General features: G+C 41.5%; 1 protein-coding gene and 1 long non-coding RNA gene across 4 annotated transcripts in view; both read right to left on the bottom strand.

Annotated features, from left to right (window-relative positions):
• Window positions 1–21,648, bottom strand: part of nup214 (nucleoporin 214) — a 115,338-nt gene that overhangs the window by 31,977 nt on the left and 61,713 nt on the right. For all 3 annotated transcript variants that reach the window (XM_084694086.1, XM_084694088.1, XM_084694087.1), the window contains exons 26-29: window positions 20,354–20,423; window positions 19,853–19,943; window positions 11,264–11,319; window positions 9,323–10,918 (exon numbers count right to left, since the gene is read on the bottom strand). In XM_084694086.1, coding sequence (XP_084550212.1) covers window positions 9,323–10,918; window positions 11,264–11,319; window positions 19,853–19,943; window positions 20,354–20,423 — 1,813 coding nt within the window. The remainder of the gene's footprint in view (window positions 1–9,322; window positions 10,919–11,263; window positions 11,320–19,852; window positions 19,944–20,353; window positions 20,424–21,648) is intronic.
• Window positions 7,252–9,316, bottom strand: LOC146220753 (uncharacterized). The gene is made up of 2 exons (XR_014750939.1): window positions 8,070–9,316; window positions 7,252–7,655 (listed from the first exon to the last, which is right to left on the bottom strand). It is a non-coding gene; the product is annotated as an uncharacterized LOC146220753 (long non-coding RNA).

Raw genomic sequence — 21,648 nt, 5'->3', positions numbered from 1 at the left:
CCCTCTCTTTCAAACCATCTCCACCTCCATCATAACTTTTCTGCTCCATGTCCTAAACTCCTCTCTTACCTCTGGCACCTTCCCCTCTGCCTTCAAACAGGCCAGAGTTACCCCTCTACTCAAAAAAACCCTCCCTTAACCCTGCTGTCCTTCAGAACTACAGACCAGTATCACTGCTACCCTTATTTTCTAAAACAACCGAACGTGCTGTATCTAACCAACTGTCTAACTTTCTCTCTCAGAACAACCTGCTTGACCCCAACCAATCGGGCTTCAAGACCCGGGCCACTCCACAGAGACTGCCCTCCTTTCAGTCACCACTGCCATCCAGTCTGCCAGAGCGGCTTCAAGGTCATCCGTCATCATTCTGCTGGACCTTTCTGCAGCGTTTGATACGGGTAACCACCAGATCCTGCTCTAAAGACTTCACATCACTGGCACTGCACTCCAGTGGATCTCATTCTACCTATCTGGAAGATCCTACCAGGTCTCCTGGGGAAGCAAACTGTCAGACCCTCGCCAGCTCTCCACTGGTGTCCCACAGCCCTCTGTCCTTGGACCCCTCCTCTTCTCTCTGTACACCACCTCACTTGGCCCAATCATCACCTCCCATGGATTCTCCTACCACTGCTACGCTGACGACACGTAGCTGTACCCGACGTTCCCCCCGACCAATCCGGGGATCTCAGCAAGGATTGAGGCCTGCCTCGCAGACATCTCCGCCTGGATGACAGAGCACCACCTCCAGCTGAACCTCGCCAAAACAGAACTTCTAATCATCCCGGCCAAACCCTCCATCTCCCACGACCTCTCAATCACCCTGCGATCTGCAACGGTGACCCCTTCATCCTCTGCCAGGAACCTTGGGGTTACCATGGATGACGAGCTCTCCCTCACGGCCCACATTGCTGCGGTCTCCCGGTCGTGTAGATTTACTCTCGACAACATCCGGAAGATCAGGAGATACTTGTCTGAGCACTCCACCCAGCTGCTTGTCCAAGCACATGTCCTCTACAAGTTGGACTACTAAAACTCGCTGCTCGCCGGTCTCCCAGCATGCGCAACCCGCCCTCTTCAGAGGATTCAGAACGCAGCGGCACGCCTGGTCTACAATCTACCCAGACGCTCCCACGTTACTCCGCTCCTCATTTCCCTCCACTGGCTACCCATCACGGCCCGCATCAGATTCAAGACCCTGGTACTGACCTTCCGAGCAGTGAATAGGACAGCACCCGACTATATCAAGTCTCTCCTACAGCCTTACATCCCCACCCGCCACCTACGGTCTTCATCAGACAACCGCCTGGTGGTCCCACCGCACAAGACCGCCCGGTCCCAACACAAGCTCTTCTCCTGCCTGGCCCCCCAGTGGTGGAATCAACTCCCCACCTCCATCAGAGACACAGACTGTTTCTCCTCCTTCAAGAGAAGGCTCAAGACGCACTTGTCACGGGAGTACAACGGTACTTAGGAATGGTTTGTTGAGCCCAATGCTAGTTTCCTCAAGGATCACAATGACTCTTGCTTAGACACTTGGTGCTCTTGTTGGTTAGTGGTAACTGATTCAAACTGTTGTATTTGCTGCGAAACATTCTATTTTAGTTAATCTTATTTCATTTTTATTGTTGCTTGCTTTTTCTACAGGTACACTTGCACTTAGAGATTAATGTTGTTTAATTGTAACTTGTTTAACTACATGCTATTATGGTTCTTCCCTTTGGCACTTATTTTTTGGTTGTTCACAATGTGTGCTTCTTGTTTTGGCTACCCACAATGCTTTGGGGCTATCTTGTTGTTATTATCAGTGACCTCTGCACTTTGGAAGTCGCTTGGAAGTCGCCTTGAATAAAAGCGTCTGCTAAATGAATACATGTAAAATGTAAATTTGCAGATTCACAATAACGAAAAAACACGACTGTGAAGACTTGCCACCTGTTCAACTTCGACAAAGCCTTAATAGATGGGATGACTGTGTGCATGCGTAGCAGAATGTACAATGCATCTGGAAAGTATTCACAACGCTTCACATTTTCCACATATTATGTTACAGCCGTATTCCAAAATTCCAAAAAATGTATGTGCCTAAGTATTCACAACCTTTGCCTTGACACACAAAAATTAGAAAAAAAACATGTGCATCGTGTTTCCACTGATCATCCTTGAGATGTTTCTACAACTTGACTGGAGTCCACCTGTGGTAAATTCAATTGATTGGACATGATTTGGAAAGGCACACACGTCTATATCAGGTCCCCCAGTTGACAGTGCATGTCACAGAACAAACCAAGCCATGAAGTCCAAGGAATTGTCTGTAGACATTCGAGACAGGATTGTATCGAGGCACAGATCTGGAGAAGGGTACAGAAACATTTTTGCAGCATTCAAGGTCCTAATGAGCACAGTGGCCTCCATCATCTGTAAATGGAAGAAATTTGGAACCACCAGGAGTTCGCCGTCCGGCCAAAGTGAGCAATCGGGGGAGAAGGGCATTTGTCAGAGTGACCATCAGGTTCTTAGTGACCTCCCTGACTGAGCTCCAGTGTTGCTCTGTGAAGAGAGAACCTTCCATAAGGACAACCATCTCTGCAGCACTCCACCAATCAGGTCTGTATGGTAATGGCCAGACGGAAGGCACTCTTCAGTAAAAGGCACGACAGCCCGTCTGGAGTTTTCCAAAAGGCACCTGAAGGACTGACCATGAGAAACTAAATTCTCAGGACTGATGAAAAAAAGATTGAACTCTTTGGCCTGAATGCCAAGCATCATGTCTGGTGGAAACCAGCCATCGCTCATCACCTGGCCAATACCATCTCTACAGTGAAGCACGGTGGTGGCAGCATCATGCTGTGGGGATGTTTTTCAGCGACAGGAACAGGGAGACTAGTCAGGGTTGAGGGAAAGATGAATGCAGCAATGTACAGAGACATCTAACCCTAATACAATCCTGCTCCAGAGCACTCTGGACCTCAGACTGGGGCGAAGGTTCCTCTTGAATGGTACTTGAGTGACTAGACTTGAACCTGATTGAACATCTCTGGAGATATCTGAAAAATGGATGTGCACCGACGCTCCGCATCAAACCTGATGGCGCTTCATAGGTCCTGCAAAGAAAATGGGAGAAACTGCCCAAAAATAGGTGTGCCAAGCTAGTAGCATCATACTCAAAGACTTGAGGCTGTAATTGCTGCCAAAGGTGCTTCAACAAATTACATGTTATATTTTGGTCCTTAACTTTTGCAAATCTATAAAAAATATGAAACAAACTTTTTTTCACTTCATCATTATGGGGTATTGTATGTAAAACTGAGGAAAAAATGAAATGAATCTATTTTGGAATAAGGCTGTAACATAAAATATGGAAAAAGTTAAGTGCTGTGAATACTTTCCAGATGCACTGTAAGTGACAGTGTAATGTGGCCATGCATTAATGTCAGCGTTAGCATCTTTGCATACAGTGCATGTACATTAAAGTGTTTGTGTGTCAGAACAGAACACTCGCAGACAGTCAGCTAATCCTTCAATATTTTCACCCTGCCCCCTAACCAACTTTCCATCTGCTTTTCATTACCAGGGGAATGACAGAGTACGACAACTTTGATGAAAGTCACTCATCTCTAATGGGTGCAGAATCACCTACTCTATAATTGTTTTCAAGTTTGGGCATGAAGACCAGTTGACATGGTGAAAATCATTTTGATCGATTCGGAAAGACAAATTAATTTTAGGCCAGGGCTTGACATTAAGGCTTGTCCGGGACAAGATGATTTTTTTTGTAGGGCAGTGTTTCCCACACAGACTAATTTGTGGCGATGCGCCACAGAAACAACACCGGCTGCCACATATTGCGTTTTGTTTTTATTTTTATTTTTAGGTTATAACATGCAGTGTTCTAATGTCATTCCTTAAGATGGAAAAAATCGAATTCTCAGTTAGAGGTTCAACTGGGAAATTATACACTACATGGCAGCCTCTCCTCTCGTACTTTAATAATGTAACTACGACTCCTACTACTTAGAGTACCATTACTAGTTGTTCTGTTGCACAAAGATACTTTGATTTGATATATTGATAGAGAAAGGTGGACCAACTTGGGATGGGAGTGTGGGTGGGTTTTTGAGTTTTGTATACGTTTCTGTCTTTGTTGTATATCTTTTATTTTTATTTTTTTACATATCTGTTCTGGAAAAAAAAAGAAAAATGATCACACAGCTAATTGTAAAAGATCTGTGCTATTTGATGTGATGTGTTTCAATAAACAAATGGAAAAAAAAAAAAACATGCAGCGTTTTCGTTCAGCTGCATTTAATTTCCCTGGTCTCCCTCAGTCTGTCACTCACGCGTCTTTCTCGCATACGCACAGTCACAACGTCAGCACACGTTAGCAACCATTCATACCTACGACATTCTAGAAAGACCGACAGCCATATCAGCGAGCCTTCAGCATTAGTGCCGTAGCTAAAGGTCTAGAAAAGTTTAGTTTACTTTTTGCTAGGTACCTACGTCTTAATCGAAGGTTCCTTCTGTTCTTTTGGTGAGACGTCTCAGGAACTAAATAGTAGCTCACAACCAAAGACCAGTTAAATAGTAATTTAGCACTAGCGTTGCTACCCGCATATGCAGAAAATATTTGTTTGTTGTTGTTGCATTTTGTGAAGGTGTGAATCATTTTGGATTCATATTTAATATAATAAAGTTCTGTGTAACAAATTATTAACAAATAAATTATTTTGAGCTTTTTCTAGCATATTGAAAATGGACTACGGTGGTAAATGCAGTGTTCCAGGCTGTACAGGAAATGCTGACACTTTTCATAATGTTCCCAAGAAACCAGACACTCGACGGGCATGACTGTTTTTCTATGAGAAGATCCCTGTGAAGTTAGACACATTTATTAATTTGCTCGTACCATTTCACCAAAGACAGTTTTGAATGAAAACCTTAAACAATTAAAAGAGGGATTTGCTAAAACGCGGTTGCTGAAAAGAGGTGCTGTTCCAACCGTATGCTCATCACAAACGCAAGCTGTAAGTATGATTTTGTGCTAACGTCTCCTGTATCTAGCATAGGTAGAATGCTAAGTAAGTTTCTAAACACATCAACATACCTTACTTAGCAAATGACTAACTAGATTAGCTGTAGTCGGCATTAGAAGGGAAGTTTCCGTGAGATATACAAGGTGTGGCGTGAGAAATGGTTGAAATGCGCGTGTCACACGGCACACAGTGAGAGTTGGCAGCTCTGCACTTGTCTTGCAGAAAAATACGTTTTTGTAGGTACCTACCAGTAGCGAAAAGTAGCCTCAACTTTCCTAGAGTTTTAGCTACATGCTGAGGGCTCACAACCAAAGACTAAATTAGGTAATGCGTTACTTTGAACAAAGAACTAGTGACGGATTCATTCAATTAAATAAGTAACGCGTTACCTACCAAAAGTAGTCTGACTACTGTAACGCCCAACACTGAGACTAACATCAGCCGTCTAGTCAATGTTACCTAGACTCTGGATCATCTGCTTTTTATTAACGCTAATTTGCAAGGAATGCAAAAACAGCTAGATTGCAAAGACACCTAGACTGTAGGCATGTAAACTAGTTTAGCTAGCTAACGCAAGAGCATAGGTAGAATGTGTGATGATTTAGCCTAGTTTATTGGCAATGGGCCTAACGTCAACCAATGTTAAATACCGTATTCGGAAACCTTAAGGAACAGTGTGAAATACCCCAAAAACCCAGTCAATCACCCCTTTAATGTCGAGCTCTGATTTAGGCACAAAATTAAAACATGTTTTATACTGCAATGTAAATTCATGCTATAAAACAACTTTATGAATTTAGAAAATAGGCATGGACTATTTTAAAAAGCATTTGGGTCTTGTTTACAGTCCAAGCCTGTTTTTCACTCTACTACTTGAGGTGGACAGAAACAATACACAAGTATTACATTACATTACAAGTATTACGTTACATATTAACATTTAGTAAAATATGATTTCTTTGGTTAAGGGTTATAGTAAACCACCTGTTGTTCTTCATGGCTCTCAAACTTGTCATTCAGAGACACTGAAGAACGAGTTGGCCTAAGAATTAATAAACACTTCCTTCTGATCATAATTATCTCTGTTGTAAATAGTCAAACCTTGACAGTAGCGGTGGACAGTACAGCAATATACCGGTATGAATTTGGCCTTTTGTATGAATTTTGATATAAATTGCTATACCGTGCTAACCCCGGTAGAGCCTTCCAGAAATGAGATTTGTCACAGCCCCATTCACACCAGGCACGGCATATCAACCGCAGTGGTGTGGATTGCATTGTCATTAATTTGAAGAAAAATTAATATATTGTTATATTAGGAATGAGTGATAGAAACGATATGCAATATAAACGATACAAAATTGGCCTACAATAGAGATTTTAATTTTATTGCACTATCGCGATAATGCTAAATTAGACCAGCGAAATTTAGAGCCATGAGCTGCAACCGGCTGCAACGCATCATCGTATTCGTCCTCTTGAGTAGCCATGGCTGAAAGCGAAACGGAGGAGCTGGTGAAAAAGGCCGGTACAACATCCATTATTTGGACTTGATTCGTATTTAAGCCGTCTGACTAGCAGCAGCAAACTACACTGTAGAGCAGCGATTCCCAACCCCTGTGTCGCAGCACACTACTGAGAGATAGTCAGGTGTGTTGTGAGAAATTATCAAATTTCACTTAGTCTTAAAAAATTAAATAATAATTATCCTTTATTAATTATTATCTGCAAATAATATTCCATTGTCAAGTGTCTGTAATAAAGTGAATGGCAGGGTATTCGTCCGTGTGGCAGCAGGTATAGCTAAATATAGGTAGGCTACAGCAGGTAACTCGAAGAGACAAGATAATTAATGATGCATGTGACAGATCATGGTGATGGAGAAGTTTTTAAAAAGAAAGAATCCAATCCGAACTGGGCCCTGGACAAGAGACTGACCCTAGCTCTACTAGCTATTTACTGGGGCTATGTCTGAATCTAGGAGCTAAACGTAACACAGCTACCAGCTGTAAGTATATCCCTGTAAGACCCAAACATAAAAAGAATATTTAAAACACATTTTGTTGTAATATTGCAACGATGGGAGCAGAATTTCAGCATTTGCTCTCAATCTTTCAGAACAAATACACAAAACAGCTAATGGTTATTTTGGAGTGTGGTTTGCTTACATAGCACTATAAGAGTACATATAATTTATAATAAACACCCAACAGTCATGTTTTGATGAATCAGAATTTATAAACAAATATATAAACTGGACAAATACGATTCAAAACAGAATTAAACTTCAAGGAACCCGGGGTCCATTGTTCACGTGCAATGGTCCCAAAAGCAGTTCCTTTCCTCTGAAAAAAGAGACGGAGATTGCACTTTCTACAAAGCGTATTAGAATATCCTTTTATGCAGTGTCCTTTCGTTGTCTTCACCGGAAATGTGGGACCGTGTCCCTGCGCACATCTGTTGGTGGTTCACATGCCCTCTTGGCTGGGACCCCATTTGGTGGACCCCCATTACCTTAGCAGTCTTCTGAGCAGTCACAAGTCTCTGTGGTGTCACAGTTATCAACGTCAAAGGGCTCCCACTGGCTGAAGATGGCCACACTCTCCTTGGTGTGTTGACAAGCTGTGTTTGTCAGGATGAGAGAGAAAGCTAGTTGCGCCTGAAACAGTCTCCTGTTCAACATATTTTTCTTGGGAATATTGAGAGCCTTGCAGTCCCGTTTGTAGAGGAGACAGGCATTATCACAGCAATGATAATAGTGTGCCATAAGATGTAACTGTATCAGCGGCGCAATTTCATGAGGAACTTGCATTTGGCTCCAAATGAGTGCAGCAAATCCACACTGCCCATGTATTTGTTGTATGCACCCACAATATGAGGTCTCTCCACTTCAATGTAGGATTTTTTATGTTTGAGCGTTGAATCTTTTGCACAGGATCAATGCCAGCAAAGGATGACAAGTGTGACTGCCCTGTTGTCATACCACTTGACAACGCAGTGTTGTGGTTTGGTTGGCTTGTGTAGGTTTGTCCTTACCATCATCATCATTAGTTGGACAATCAGTGGGTCTCTGATTCTCTTTTTCCACTTCCTCAACATTTTCAACCACCTCCTCATCACTCAAATCACTGGTGTCTGATTCCATGTCAACATCACTCTCCATTTTGGATAGCATCAATGACATCATGCACACTGAATTAAACTCTCCTTGCTGGTGTCATTCTGAAATGGAAATAGTCGTTAAGAGTATGTTCAAGTATACCTAACTCCAATGCAAATGAATCTTATTCATGCAATACATTCCACTGAAGGCACACAATACTGTCTGGCTAGCCTAATGTGCTTTTCTACTTAACATTCTAAAAGGAAGATAAAACCCCCCAGACCTCTTACATCTCAATATTGCAGAATATTCACACCTGTCCCCTAACAATGCACCATACATGCAACTCCCACATTCCAAAACATTTACACTTTTCCCTGAACAACCATCTTCTAGAGCATTCCACAAACAGTATTTGCCTTGTGCAACAAGCAGATATTTGGGCAAACAAGTCCAGATAAAAAAAAACAGTTGACTATATTTCACTGCCAACATAGAAATAACATTGATTTAGAAATCTTCAAATCTGGTCTAAACTGAAAATTATAACAAATACCCACTTGTAAAGTGTGAATCATCAAATACATTATATTTCTGTGGGTATTTATCCTGTATCTGACCATTCGAGAAGTGTAATGTCTCCATGTAGAGTGCAAGGTGCAATTGGAATTTTCGCTACCATTTTGACCCAACATTGTAAAATTACAACAAAGACAAAACAAGCTGAAAATCAAATGTGATGCATGAATTCCGCAATAACTTAGTATTTACATTAACTAGATATTCTAACAATCACCCCAAAAAATATATCATGGAATTTACTTACTTCAGTGTTGATATATCCAGTCAAATGAAACAAGGAGATTCGCTTCCAAGAAAGTTGGCTGGTGGAATGAGTTCATGGCCTTATAGCCAGATCTATATACACATTTAGTATCCAATGGCATTTAAAAAATTTGGTTTAAAAAAAAAAAAAACATGGGGGGGGAAATGTGTTTTTTGGAGAACTAAAGGTGATGTTGAAATATTACAACAAGGGGTCTTACAGGGTTCAGTCACTCCTGTGAAGCAATCTGCACACAAGTGTGTGACTGACAACCCATAAAGTTGCCTCCAAAAACGTTTAATTAAGTCACAGACAGTTGCACAGCACACAAACACATCCTTCTTTAAAACACACACTCACCTGAGGGCTGTCCAAAGCTGAACCCAGTAGAAGACGTGGTGGTGGTGTTGCCCCCGAAAACAGACCCCTGCCCAAACCCAGAACTCTGCTGTCCGAAACCCGGGGTGGCACTCTGCCCAAAAATCCCTGTGCTGTTGGCCGTACTGGCACTGTTGGAGGTGCCAAACGAGAAAGAGCTGGCATTGCTTGCAATGGGGCCTCCAAACAAACTCCCTTCAGCGGTTGTAGTGGCACTACTGGATGCTGCTACAGGGGTGGCAGTTGCCACATGTTGGCCAAATCCAGGACTGGTGCCAAATGCCGACTGGCCGAAGCCGAAGCTGGCAGCAGAGCCAGTTGTATTAGGGGCAGGCTGTCCAAACCCACCCCCCTGTCCAAATATGGTTTGGGTGCCGAAAGCTCCTCCTCCGGTATTGGCGCCAAAGCTGGGAGTGCAGAAGCTGGTCGCGGCTGAGGCCAGGGCTGGAGCAGGGGCTGAGGAGGCTGGGATCAGAACAGGCTGCTCAAAGACAGAGGCTGAGGATATAGGAGCAATGTTAGCCACAGTCAGAGTGAGGGTGGTGGCAGTGGGGGCGGCAGTATTTATGGCAAGGGTGAGGTTGGGGACTGCCATGGATGTGTCATCAGGAGGAGTGGGCTGGGCACAAATAGACCCAGGCTTGTCAGAGGTGGCGAGGGGGTGATAGGGAGGTGGTGGTGGGGCAGATTCCAGAGTTAGGGGAGGAGAGGGAATTGGAGTCCGAGCGGTTTCTTGGGTTGATTCAGGATTGACGCTGGGGGGCAGTGGAGTGATGCCACCCTCAGTAGGCGGGGTGACTGACACTGGCAGGAAAGGGGTCACTGAAGGGGTTGCAACATGGGGCATGGAGGTTTTTTCAAAAATCAAGGCTGTGAGTGAGGGGTTGATGGTGGGGGGTGCGTCACCTGCAGAGACAGAACCAGCAGAGAGGGGAGGAGTGTCTTCTCTCTGAAGTTCAAGGGATGGCTCGCGTTCTGGGGACAGGGTAGGGTCCAACAGAGGTGTGGGGGCTTTGGGCTTCTCCTCTGGATTGGGGGAAGAACAGGGAACGGGCGCTGCCAAGAGGCTGCAAAAGGATGTTGTCATCGCAGAGGCCCCTGAGAATGTAGGCTTGGCTGCCGATGGTTCGGGTGGTTTGTTGGTCTTGGACAAGTCTTTAGCTTCAGACTCCACCTCAGCTGGTTTTCCTTGCTGTACGGCTGCTCCAAAATGAAAGTGTGCCGCTCCAGCACTTACATCTTGCCCGCCTTCATTGTTGGGCTGTCCAAAACTAAAAGCAGATGGCTTGGTCACATCTTTAGCTTCCTCATCGCCTTGGCCTACTCTCAATCCAGAGAAAATCCCCAGGGTCTCCCCCCCTACTTTGGGCCCTTGGGGCTCCACTGGGAGTGTAGGGCTGATGGAAGACAGCCGGGCAGCCTCCCCTGACATGCTTGGAGGGGGAGTGGGCAAACTGTCACCTCCCAAGGCTGGTGAAGTGGAATTGGGGGTAAAAGAGAAAGGCCCCTCTTCCACTTTGCAGAACATCTTGCCCGCACTGCTGCTACCACTGAAGGAGAATTTAGCCACATCCTTCACTGCAAAGAAAGACGGAGGGAGAAAGAGGGATAGAGAAACAAATGAGCAAGGCAAAGAGAAAGACATAGAAAGCATAAATAAATTAAGGATAGAGAGCGGGAGGCAGTGAAAGTAAGGAGGAGGCGAGGGACAGTGTGAGATAAGGAACAGAACAGACATAAACAAAGAAAAAGAGATAATGGAGATACAGAGAAACAAAAATGGTTATAACATTTACTAACTCAACTTTGCGGCATTTTCTTAGCTTGTGATGATCAATTGAGCAAATAACAGTGTGCCATATTATTAAAATCAACTATAGGATCTACTTATGGATATCAAAAGGTTTTGCATAAGAGTGTTACCTTGTGAGTTTGCAGCTTCTTGGGTCACTGATGAGAAACTGAAGCCACTAATAGACCTGTCAAACCCCCCAAAATTCAGAGAGTAATCAGAAAGCATTACACACATGCTGTGTCAGAGAACTTTTAATGTACTGTATACCCATTTCTGCTGTTACGTCAGTCCTCAAAATTGCTTTGTGAAACCTCGAGTTAACAGGATTTCCACATTTACCTTTCAAATCAACTGTGTCAAAAAGGATTTCCTCAGAACTTTGGTGTTGGGGGTAATGTGTAATACTTGAGTACTCAGATGACTTTTGTTGGAAAGAGTAACAACGTGAAACTTCCGGTTATGGTGCGCTGCTAGGCAGACGTATGACAGAAAACTCCCATGTACAATTCATAGAAAAGTAATCAGGAAGCCACAAAGAATTACCAAACAGTTACTACTGATCTCTAAACACAACAAACAGCTAAAATGCCAACGAAACCACAACCAAAGACTTTAAAGTCCACTAAACCAACCGATGGCTCCTCCAGCCCGACGAAGCTAACTAGTTCCAATACTAACAACGATGACACAAATTCTTAACGCTATTCACACAATGAAGGAAGATTTTGTGTCGAGGTTTGATGGGCTATCGGGCGCTATTCAGGGAGTGCAAGGCAAATTAAAGGCATTGACTGGCTGAATGACCAAAGCTGAAGACCGAATAAGCACCAATGAAGATGACTTAACATCTCTAAAAACACAGACCACCAGCAAAGCAGATTTATGCTATGGATGAGCTACTGCTTAAGGTGGATGACTTGGAAAACCGAGCACGGCGCTCGATTGTGTGGTTGGTGGGTCTGCCTGAGTTAACAGAAGGAAAAGTGGATACCTGAAGCTCTTGGTGAAATCAACTTTACTGGGCCATTGCTTATAGAAAGGGCACATCGAGTTGGTAGAATCAACAGTAAGGATGGGAACCAACAAACCGCTGCACAACCCAGAGTGGTGGTAATTAAGTTTCTGAACTACGCCAACAAGGTTCGAGTGATGAAAGCGGCCAGAAGCAAAGGAAAGATACTGGTCGACGATAACAAATTTATGTTTTTTACCGACATGTCTGCGGATCTGCTAAAACGTAGAAAAGTCTTTGATTCAGCAAAGAAAGAACTGGCCTCCTTTTCTATCCGCGACCTGCGTTACGGAATAATTCACCCAGCTACACTTCTGGTGACCATTAAGGGATAGGGTGACCAGAAGCATGACTCTGAAAAGGAGGACACTTGGATCCAAAAAGGAGAACAAAAGGTCTAAAAGGAGGACAAACCCAAAAAGTTGGGGGACAGGGTTTAGTCAAAAGATAAATAAGAAAATAAAACAGTACCATTTCCCAAACTATTTAAATTGTAATAGAAATTAAAATATATTTAGTCATTTTTAGCAGACGCTCTTATCTAGAGCGACTTACAGTTAGTACAGGGACATTATCTCCGAGGCAAGTAGGGTGAAGTGCCTTGCCCAAGGACATGTCATTTTGTATGGCAGGGAATCGAACCGGCAATTTTCTGATTAATAACCCGACTTCCTAACCGCTCAGCCATCTGACCCGTCTGAAATATAATTTGGTCAGCTCAGCAGCGGTTGTTTGGGGGCTGGAGCCCCCCCCAAAAGTTTCATAAGCCCCTCCAAATAAAAAAATACAAAAACAATATATATATATATATATATATATATATATATATATGTATTTTACATCTAAATTTGCACTATTTAAAAGGAGATTTTTAACAAATGATTCTGTGGGAACATGTCCCCAAACCCCCATAGTTTTGCTGGGTCACAAGAAAAATAATAGGTTTTATCTAGGGGCTTAGCCCCCCCAAAAGTGGGAACCTAGATTCGCCCCTGGAACTAGCATTATCCCTGTGCCGTTGCGTAGCGCAGGCATGCCGCTCTAAAGCCCCTTTCCCCCTACTAGTACTACTCACGTCTATATCAATGCGACAGAGCTTACAGAAGGCATGATATTGATCTTTGCTGCTCTTAAAGGTGGAGTTCGAAACTCCATGTATGTTTGAAGGAGGTCTTTCTTTTTGGCATCTAAAAGCCTACAAGAGTGGTAAATTGCGACGGTGGGCAGGAAGGGTCAAAAAGGAGGACACGCAACAGCGGTCCGGACAATGGGCTGAAAAACAGAACTGTCCGGACGAAATGCGGACGTCTGGTCACCCTATCAGGGGAAGACGGCACACTTTCGATACTGCATTAGAAGGGGAGGCCTTTGTGCAAGAAATTAAGTCTGAGCAAAGCTAGGCAACGCTGGGTGCTGAGTAGGCTAATGTGTTTAGTGTTGACACAATACAGGTAACTTTATTTTTCCTGGACTGTTTAAAGAATGCAGCCGCAACACGGGCAGGGTAATCTTTTCCTGGACTGTTTAAAACTGTTCATTTAAGCCTAATGTTTTGCTGCAAAGTAGCTATTTCTGATTGCAATAAATAAGTTCACTTTTAATATTTTGTATGGAGCTCCAACATGATCGCTGAGCATGCTGTTCCTCGTCATGTGGGTGGACCAGCTTAGTTCCATAGTCAGACTCTGTTCAGGGATCTATTGGAAGTGTAATCTAGGGGAGGGAAGTGTGTACTTTGTTTGGGGAAGTACATCCTATTATCTTTACGTTTTAATTTTAATTTTTTCTTAATTAAGTTTTCTTTCTATTGTATATTCAATTCCAACCCGCACTTACAATGTAGTGTTATGTCAAGCCATTTGAACTCCAGTTCACCTTGTGGAATCTAGTTCTCAATCACGTGGGGTAATCACTCTGATACATAACTCCCTACCTTTTCATCTCATCAATGTGGTTGAAGACCAATATGGGAGATACCTTATTATTCAATGTGAAATTCTCTCAATTAGGTTAAATCTGGTAATTTATATGGACCCAATGACGACAACCCGTCTTTTTTCAGAAGTCAGTTTTTGTCCCTGGCTGATTTGTCTGGTAGTTTCATCGTAGGTGGAGATTTTAATTGCACTCTCCGGCCAGAGATTGATAGATCCACATGCCCAGACACAAAAGGAGTTATTACAATATATTAAATAATTAAATTTAACTGACATATGGAGAAGAGACTATCCGAAGCAGTCAACCTTTTAGGTCTGTCCCCACCCAGTTGACTAGTCGATTTGCTCTTGGTCGACAAAGATTTTTTTAGTCGAACTGCTGTATGGCAGTGTGAGACTTTATTCCTGCTTGTGTCACCATTGGTGAATTAAAGACATGTTCTACAGAAATTAGATTATATTATTTAAGAAAAATAAAGCAACTCAAAAAATATATTTAAAAGAGAAGGTGTTTTTTTTTTAATCTGTGCTTTGTTTTGTTTGTTCTTTGCACACGGCACAAGCACAATTGGCTGTCGAACTACAAACTCTGCCATAGCCTACTTTGTCTGTGTTATTAGGCAATTATAATTTTTATAATAATTATTACATGAGGCTTATTATTAGTAATAGCTTATTTTATAGCGGCTGAATCTGTAATGTCCAGCAGCTACATTAAGTCAGATCGGGAAAATGTTTGTACATTTATATTTGTGTAGTTGTCAATCTCCCTTCTTATGTATGTATTTCTTTCATATTATGTCTTAAAAAGTGAGGTAAAACATCACACAAAATTGTTTGATGAAAACACATTATGACCTGCGTTACGAAAAAAAAAAAAAGTTTCACATTTCAATTAGTCGATTTTCAGAACTGCTTAGTCGAGTCTTGGTCGACCAAAGAAAATCTTAGTCAGGGACAGCCCTACAAACTTCTCATGTTATTCTGCCACCTATCAGACATTCTCCAGAATTGACTACTTTTTGGTCTCAGCTTCTGTGATATCCACAATCTCAAAAGCTGGTACGACAGCATTGTAATTTCAGACCATGCTTCAGTTTAACTTAGACGAAACATGCGACAGTCACTGAATTTCTTCATGGGGTGGCACCTTCAGTCATTTTGGTTATTACTTTGTAAATAACACAACCCAAACATCAGCTACTATACGGTGGAAAACATTTAAAGCCTTCCTGAGAGGACAGATGATAAGTTTTACAAGTTATAAACACAAATCTTGGAGGCTGGAGATGCAACAGTTAGAAAAAAAATCTAAAAGAAACCGAATCAAAACACTTCAAAAATCCTTCCCAACAGTCATTTAAAGAACTTAATGAATTTAGAGCTAAATATAATGTTTTATCTGTCAATATGGCAACTAAAAGCCTGCTGAAATTGAAACAGTCCTATTATGAGCAAGGGGAAAAGGCTAGTAAACTCTTAACTTGGCGTATTAAACGATGGGTTTAATAGATGATGGGTTGGAGACTAGTGACCTTAAAGAAATCAATAAAGCTTTAAAAGGTTTTTACGAGAACTTATACAGCACAGATTCTTCAGCCTCACCCTTGCAAAAACAAAATATTTTTTGGATTAATTGAACATCAAGCCTCTTGAAGAAAACTTCCTGGCTGATTTAGACCTTGACAGAACCTTTGAGGAATTGTCTGCAGCCACTGAGAGTATGAAGGGGGGGTAAGACGCCTGGCCCGGATGGGATTCCCATTTAAATCTATAAAGCTTTTCAGGACGCGCTACTGCCACCTTTACTTTAAATGTATAAAAAGAGTCCTTAGATAGTGGGTGCTTCCCCCCCTCTCTAAATATGGCAGTTATAACACTTTTGTTAAAACCAGGTAAAGTATCTAACCTTTGTGGATCGTATAGACCAGTGGTTCTCAACCCTGTCCTCAGGGACCCCCTGTCCTGCATGTTTTAGATGTTTCCCTGCTCCAACACACCTGATTCAAATGCATGTTCGTTACCAGGCTTCTAAAGAGCTTGATAACGACCCTTTTATCTGAATCAGACGTGCCGGACAAATGTATTGAAAATGTTAATTTTACCAAAGTTTTTGTATCTCTTTCAATATATTCCACTTTCTCCTCCACCCTCACTCTTTCATTTTCTTAAAAAGCTTTTTTCCAACTTTATACGGAACAACAAGCGTCCCAGGCTCAGGCTTTCCCTATTGTATTTACCATATGATAGAGGTGGTTTACAACTACCAAATCTTGAGTGGTATTACTGGGCAGCTCAAATCAGAGCAGGGATGCTTTATTTTGAGAAACCACCCCCCAGCTTGGGTTACCATAGAAGCACATTTAATCAACATTCCTTTAAACCTGTACATCTACTCTGCTAACAAACAGAAACTACTCAAACATATACAAAATCCTTTTCTCAAAAATACATTAATGGTTTGGCAGAAATCTCCTGCATATATAGGGGAAACAGCTAAACTCTCTCAGTTTTCTCAAATATTTGGTAATGAGGACTTCCAACCTGGTAGAGCAGACCCAGGGTTTAAAATCTGGTCAGCCCAGGGTATAGCTAAGGTAGCTGACTTTTACAATGAAAACTTGATTCTCATGACATTTGAAGAACTCAAATCAAAATATGGGATTCCTGCAAAAAAGTTTTTTAATATCTACATTAGGGATGCACAATATTGAATTTTAGCCGATATTCGATATGCCGATATTTACAAGCTCATTTTGGCCGATTGCCGATGCCGATATATACACCTCTGCTTTTTAATTCTTGAAAAGTCTCTCCTGTACTAGAATTAATCTTATTATAATGGGGTACTTGCTGTAGATACGGGACATTAAAAACTTGATTTGTATCATTTTAGAAATAGACGTTCACTCATGAAAACTATTGAAATTATTTCAAATATGGCAGATTTATTTATATTTTCACGTCACAATTTTCATACTTGAACAGTACCTCCTTGAACTTGAACAACTACAGTTTCCTTAAAACTGTGTTGTTGACAATGACACATTCTTGACACATATGCACAGAAATCCAGCTGTAACTCTGTAAACTTAAAATGTATCGCATCACTGACACTTTACAAAATCCGCAAATAGACATTTTGTCATCATCCTTTGATACTGTAAAATCCTGCCACACAGCCGACATGTTGAATTATGTTGTTGGCGCTCATAGTAACTGATTGTTCCAATCCTTGATTCTGATGGCTATATCGCGTTCCATGCCATTGTAAAATCCAGTATAACCTTTCAAGTTGTCCTCATAATATAACTTTCCATATTACTGTGTATCAAAAAAAAAAAGAAAAAAAAAAAAAAAAAAGACGTTACAAAGTTACACGGTAGCAAGCAACCTAGTCGTAAAGAAAATGGCAACATTTGTTGTGAATTTTGATTTGCTGGGTGGGCTGACGTTTGATGAGTGGTGGGAGACTATTAACAGAATGGAGGAGAAAGAGTTTAAAAAGACCAGGCATGCAGAGAAGACAGAGGCTGAAATCGAAGCATTAGCAAAGGCAAGGAATGAAGCCGGGACTATAAAGACGTTATGGGCCGTCCACTGTTTTCAATCTGTTGCGTTGCAACAATTTATGTAGGAACTATACTTTGTAGTGGCGGAAGAATGACGGTTTATTATTAAACTATTTTGTTTCTTAAATTTGATTGTCTTTATTTATGAAACCATATCAAATGTTTGTAGTAACAGTTTTAGAAAAGCAATAAGGCCCGCAAGTCCGTGTTTTGCACTGAATTTAGAACAGGTAAGGGGAGTTGTTAGGCACAACACGACGGGCTTATTGCTTAATTAAACATTTGCTTTGCGTGCGCATAACTTGCACGTCACCTTATCGGCCAGGTACATTGGCAGAAAGTTTCATATCTGCAGATGCCGATGATTACGTTTTGAAGCTTTTATCTGCCGATACTGATTATGCGCAGATATTATCGTGCATCCCTAATCTACATCTTAGAAGCTTCATCCTTTCCAGACAGAGCAATGATTTGAAGCTTCCCCCCCTATCCATCCTAGAAGATTACAGTGTGAAGTTTTTACATTCTAGGGGACAGGTTTCATTACTATATTAGCTTTTTGTAAGCAAGTCTAAAGAATCATCACAACGATCACTTCAAGCATGGCGAATGGACTTGCAGGAGAATGTAATGGAGGAGGAATGGTCAGAAGTATGTTTTCTAGCTCAGACCCAATTCCATAAATACAAACTCCTAACTGTTGCAATATAAATAGATAAGTAGATTGTACATAACACCAGCTAAATTGCACCACTTTAATCCTAACATACCTGATACCTGCTTCAAATGTAAAGACCAAAAAGGTCCCTTATTTCATTGCATGTGGGAATGTCAAAAGATATTTTCTTTTTGAAGGAAGGTGTTGGACCTTACTAGCCAAATCATTGGTCTTAGTCCTAAATTGTGCCTAGGGGTGGGCAATATGGCCAAAATCTTCTATCACAGTATGAGTAATTTTATATCACGGTTATCTAACTTCGGTTTCGGCGTATCAACCTCGTTAAAGCTTGGTCGACATTTCCAGGTATGACCTCACTCTAAGTTAGTAAGTAGTTAGCCTTCACTAGTCATCCTAGATCAAGAATAGTACCAACGCCACCACTGTAATTTTACAACAATAATTTTACAGCATGAGACATGAAACTTCAACAAATCGAATTAGTTACCTGCAGAATGGGTCATCAAATATATAATTAATTAGCATTGGCATTAATGTGGTCCGCTAAGACTAAATTCAGTCAGACCAACGCAAATGTGCTTCAAGGTCAAACGAAAATAGCAAATCAAATCAAAGTTAAACAACAATTCTAAATATTGCGATTCATATCATCATATGAACCGCAATGTGATTCATATGATGGCTTGTATACAATACAACAACCAGAAAAAGCAACCAGAAAAAAAAGAATATAAGTATACCGCGGTTTAAACGGTATAGCCAAATCTCTCCCGGTAGGCACATTTCTACCGACGCACAGTATATACAGTCATACCGCCCAGCCCTGATTGTGCCAATTGAATGTCTATCCAGAGAACTTCAAAGTTGGGTCTCTACTGTATATTTGTTTTCTGAAAGCCAAATGATGTATAGCTCTATCATGGAAAACGGATACACCCTGTGCCACATCACAATGGTTGAGGGGAATGACTTCTTACTTAGCTTTAGAAAAGATAAGTTACACAACTTTGTTGCATCTGTCATTGCTGTTATTAGCCTGCAGTTACAGACGACCTGTTAAATAACCTATGCAAGGACGGTAGAGGTAATATGCTACAATAAAAGGTAGATGTACATTAAGCTAGGCGCCCTCTAGACAATAACATGTGCATGGTATTGCAAAGAGGTTTTAGGTGTAGTATTCATTCCGTGCTTTGTAGAACTCGCAAGAGTAGCCCACGAGTAATTCACCCGTATCAGGTACGCGGTGAACGCCCTACGCTGCAGCTACACTGACACTGATGACACCCCATACTGCACACGTGCGTTTATTTTTGGTAGCTCAAAAGTACTCTAACAAGTTACTTTTCTCAGGAGGTAACACTAAATCATTTTTAATGGTAGTAATCTTGTAATGCAACAAGTTACTTTACAGGTTACAAACACTGGTTACAACCAGAATGTCATAAAAGTATCAGTATTTAGTGAGGATTTCAGCACCTTGACCACCACAAGGTCAGGGCTGCAGGTTGACTCACGTGGTTGTGAAAGAGAAGGCCTTGCTGCTCTGCATTCCCTGAGATGGGGCCACGGTAGAGGGGACTGGGCCATCTGGTTTGGGGACGTCGCCTGGCAGGGATATGGGGTGGGCGGAAAAGATGGAGGTGGACAGAAAGAGGATGAGTGATAATTGTGAGAAAATTATTTGACCACTAGCAATATGATTAAATCACCACTGTATGTCATTAATTTAATTATAATTTAAAAAAGAATAGTTTAATTTAATGAATACAATTTGTCATATTAACAATGAAAGCCAAATATAAACCCCATCTGTTGAGAAATTAAATGATGAGTTGGTGTTAAATTGTTATAATTTTGGTATTGCAGTACAATTATATAGAGCTGTATAGCTTTACACTGGTAGGCCAGTTCTACTCAGCTCTGCAGTTCTCAAACAGTTCCCAAAAATGTCAGAGGGTTTTACCATGCAAGTCTGATGAATACAAAATACAAATAAAGTTTAATTATATACTTGCCTAACACTAACCCTGAAAGGGGGGCGGCCGTACCCTCTGTGGACACCTTTAGTATCCCTTGGGTGGAATTCTGAAAAGAAAAAGAACCAACCTCCTGTGTTATTAACATGCTTGTCTGCAAAGCTTGTCTGCAAAGCTTGTCTGCAAAGAGCTGAAACTCGAGTGTAGGGACACAATACACATGCTTGTGTGCATTTTCATTTTTAAGAGCTTAAAGGGGTGATTGACTAGGTTTTGGGGGTATTTACACTTTTCCTTAAGGTCTCCAAAAAGGGTATATAACATTGGTTGGGCTGAAAATGGCCCGGGTGCTGTTCTATGCCCCCTATTCTATCCTCTGAAAATTTCCTGGGAAAAAACGCTAGGTTTTCTCCTTTTATGGTATGCTCATGAATATATAGATGAGCTGCGCGCTGATTGGTTGGTTTACAACGAGTGAAGCTGCGGAGCAAAGACGCATCTATTGTGTGTTTTCAACAGATTGACTAGATATCATTTGAAATGATTACGTTTGTTGTTTCCACTTCTTTTTTCGAAGCAAACTGGATTGACTTAGGTGGGTAGAACGTTACAGCTTAGCAACCAAACTATATCATGATTCAACTCAGCTTCAGTTAGCTAGATGAAAAATAACCTGACAAAGATCTGGACAAACATGCATCGTGAACTGTAGATGTACATGTAACACAGGTTATTTATTTGAATGAAACAGTCAGGAACATGATTTAACGCGTTAGCCCCATTGCCAATAAACACATTTAATATATTTTTTTATGTTTTTGCTTAGGTTAGTTAGGTTCCTTTTAAAAGTTAGGTGTTTTGTTTTTTATTTTGGCCTTGTCGGCTCCTGAAGCTGTTCTCCCAGCCCCAAATAATCTAAATACAAAAACCAAACGCAAATTTGGGTAGTGGTCTCGCTCTTTCCTGTTGCGGCTAGACCCTAGACCTGGGAGCTTTTGCGCAAAACCAGGATAAGGGATTCTACTTTTGTGCAATAGCCCCCTGGTCGTAACATTAGGGTTGCGAATTTAGTGTATTTAACTTTAAACCGATTACGTTTTCCATAACCGAGCACGCTAACAATCAATTATTGATTGATAATTAATAAGATACAAAACACACGTCTTTTTCTCAGTTTAAGTATTATTTGAACAATTCTAACGGCACATTAGTTATGTGAAACATTCATAGGTGAAGCACAAACAATTTGAACACAAACTAACAAAAAAGGCTCTCGCTCAAAACGGCTCTTGTCCACCGGTCCTTATTCAACAAAAGGCTCCACCAAACAAAAT

Source organism: Hypomesus nipponensis, chromosome 27, assembly GCF_054491055.1.
Source record: "Hypomesus nipponensis isolate SF chromosome 27, ASM5449105v1, whole genome shotgun sequence".
NCBI lineage: Eukaryota > Metazoa > Chordata > Actinopteri > Osmeriformes > Osmeridae > Hypomesus > Hypomesus nipponensis.
The sequence above is the reverse complement of the archived record's forward strand: the minus strand, read 5'-3'. Positions and strand labels throughout refer to the sequence as shown.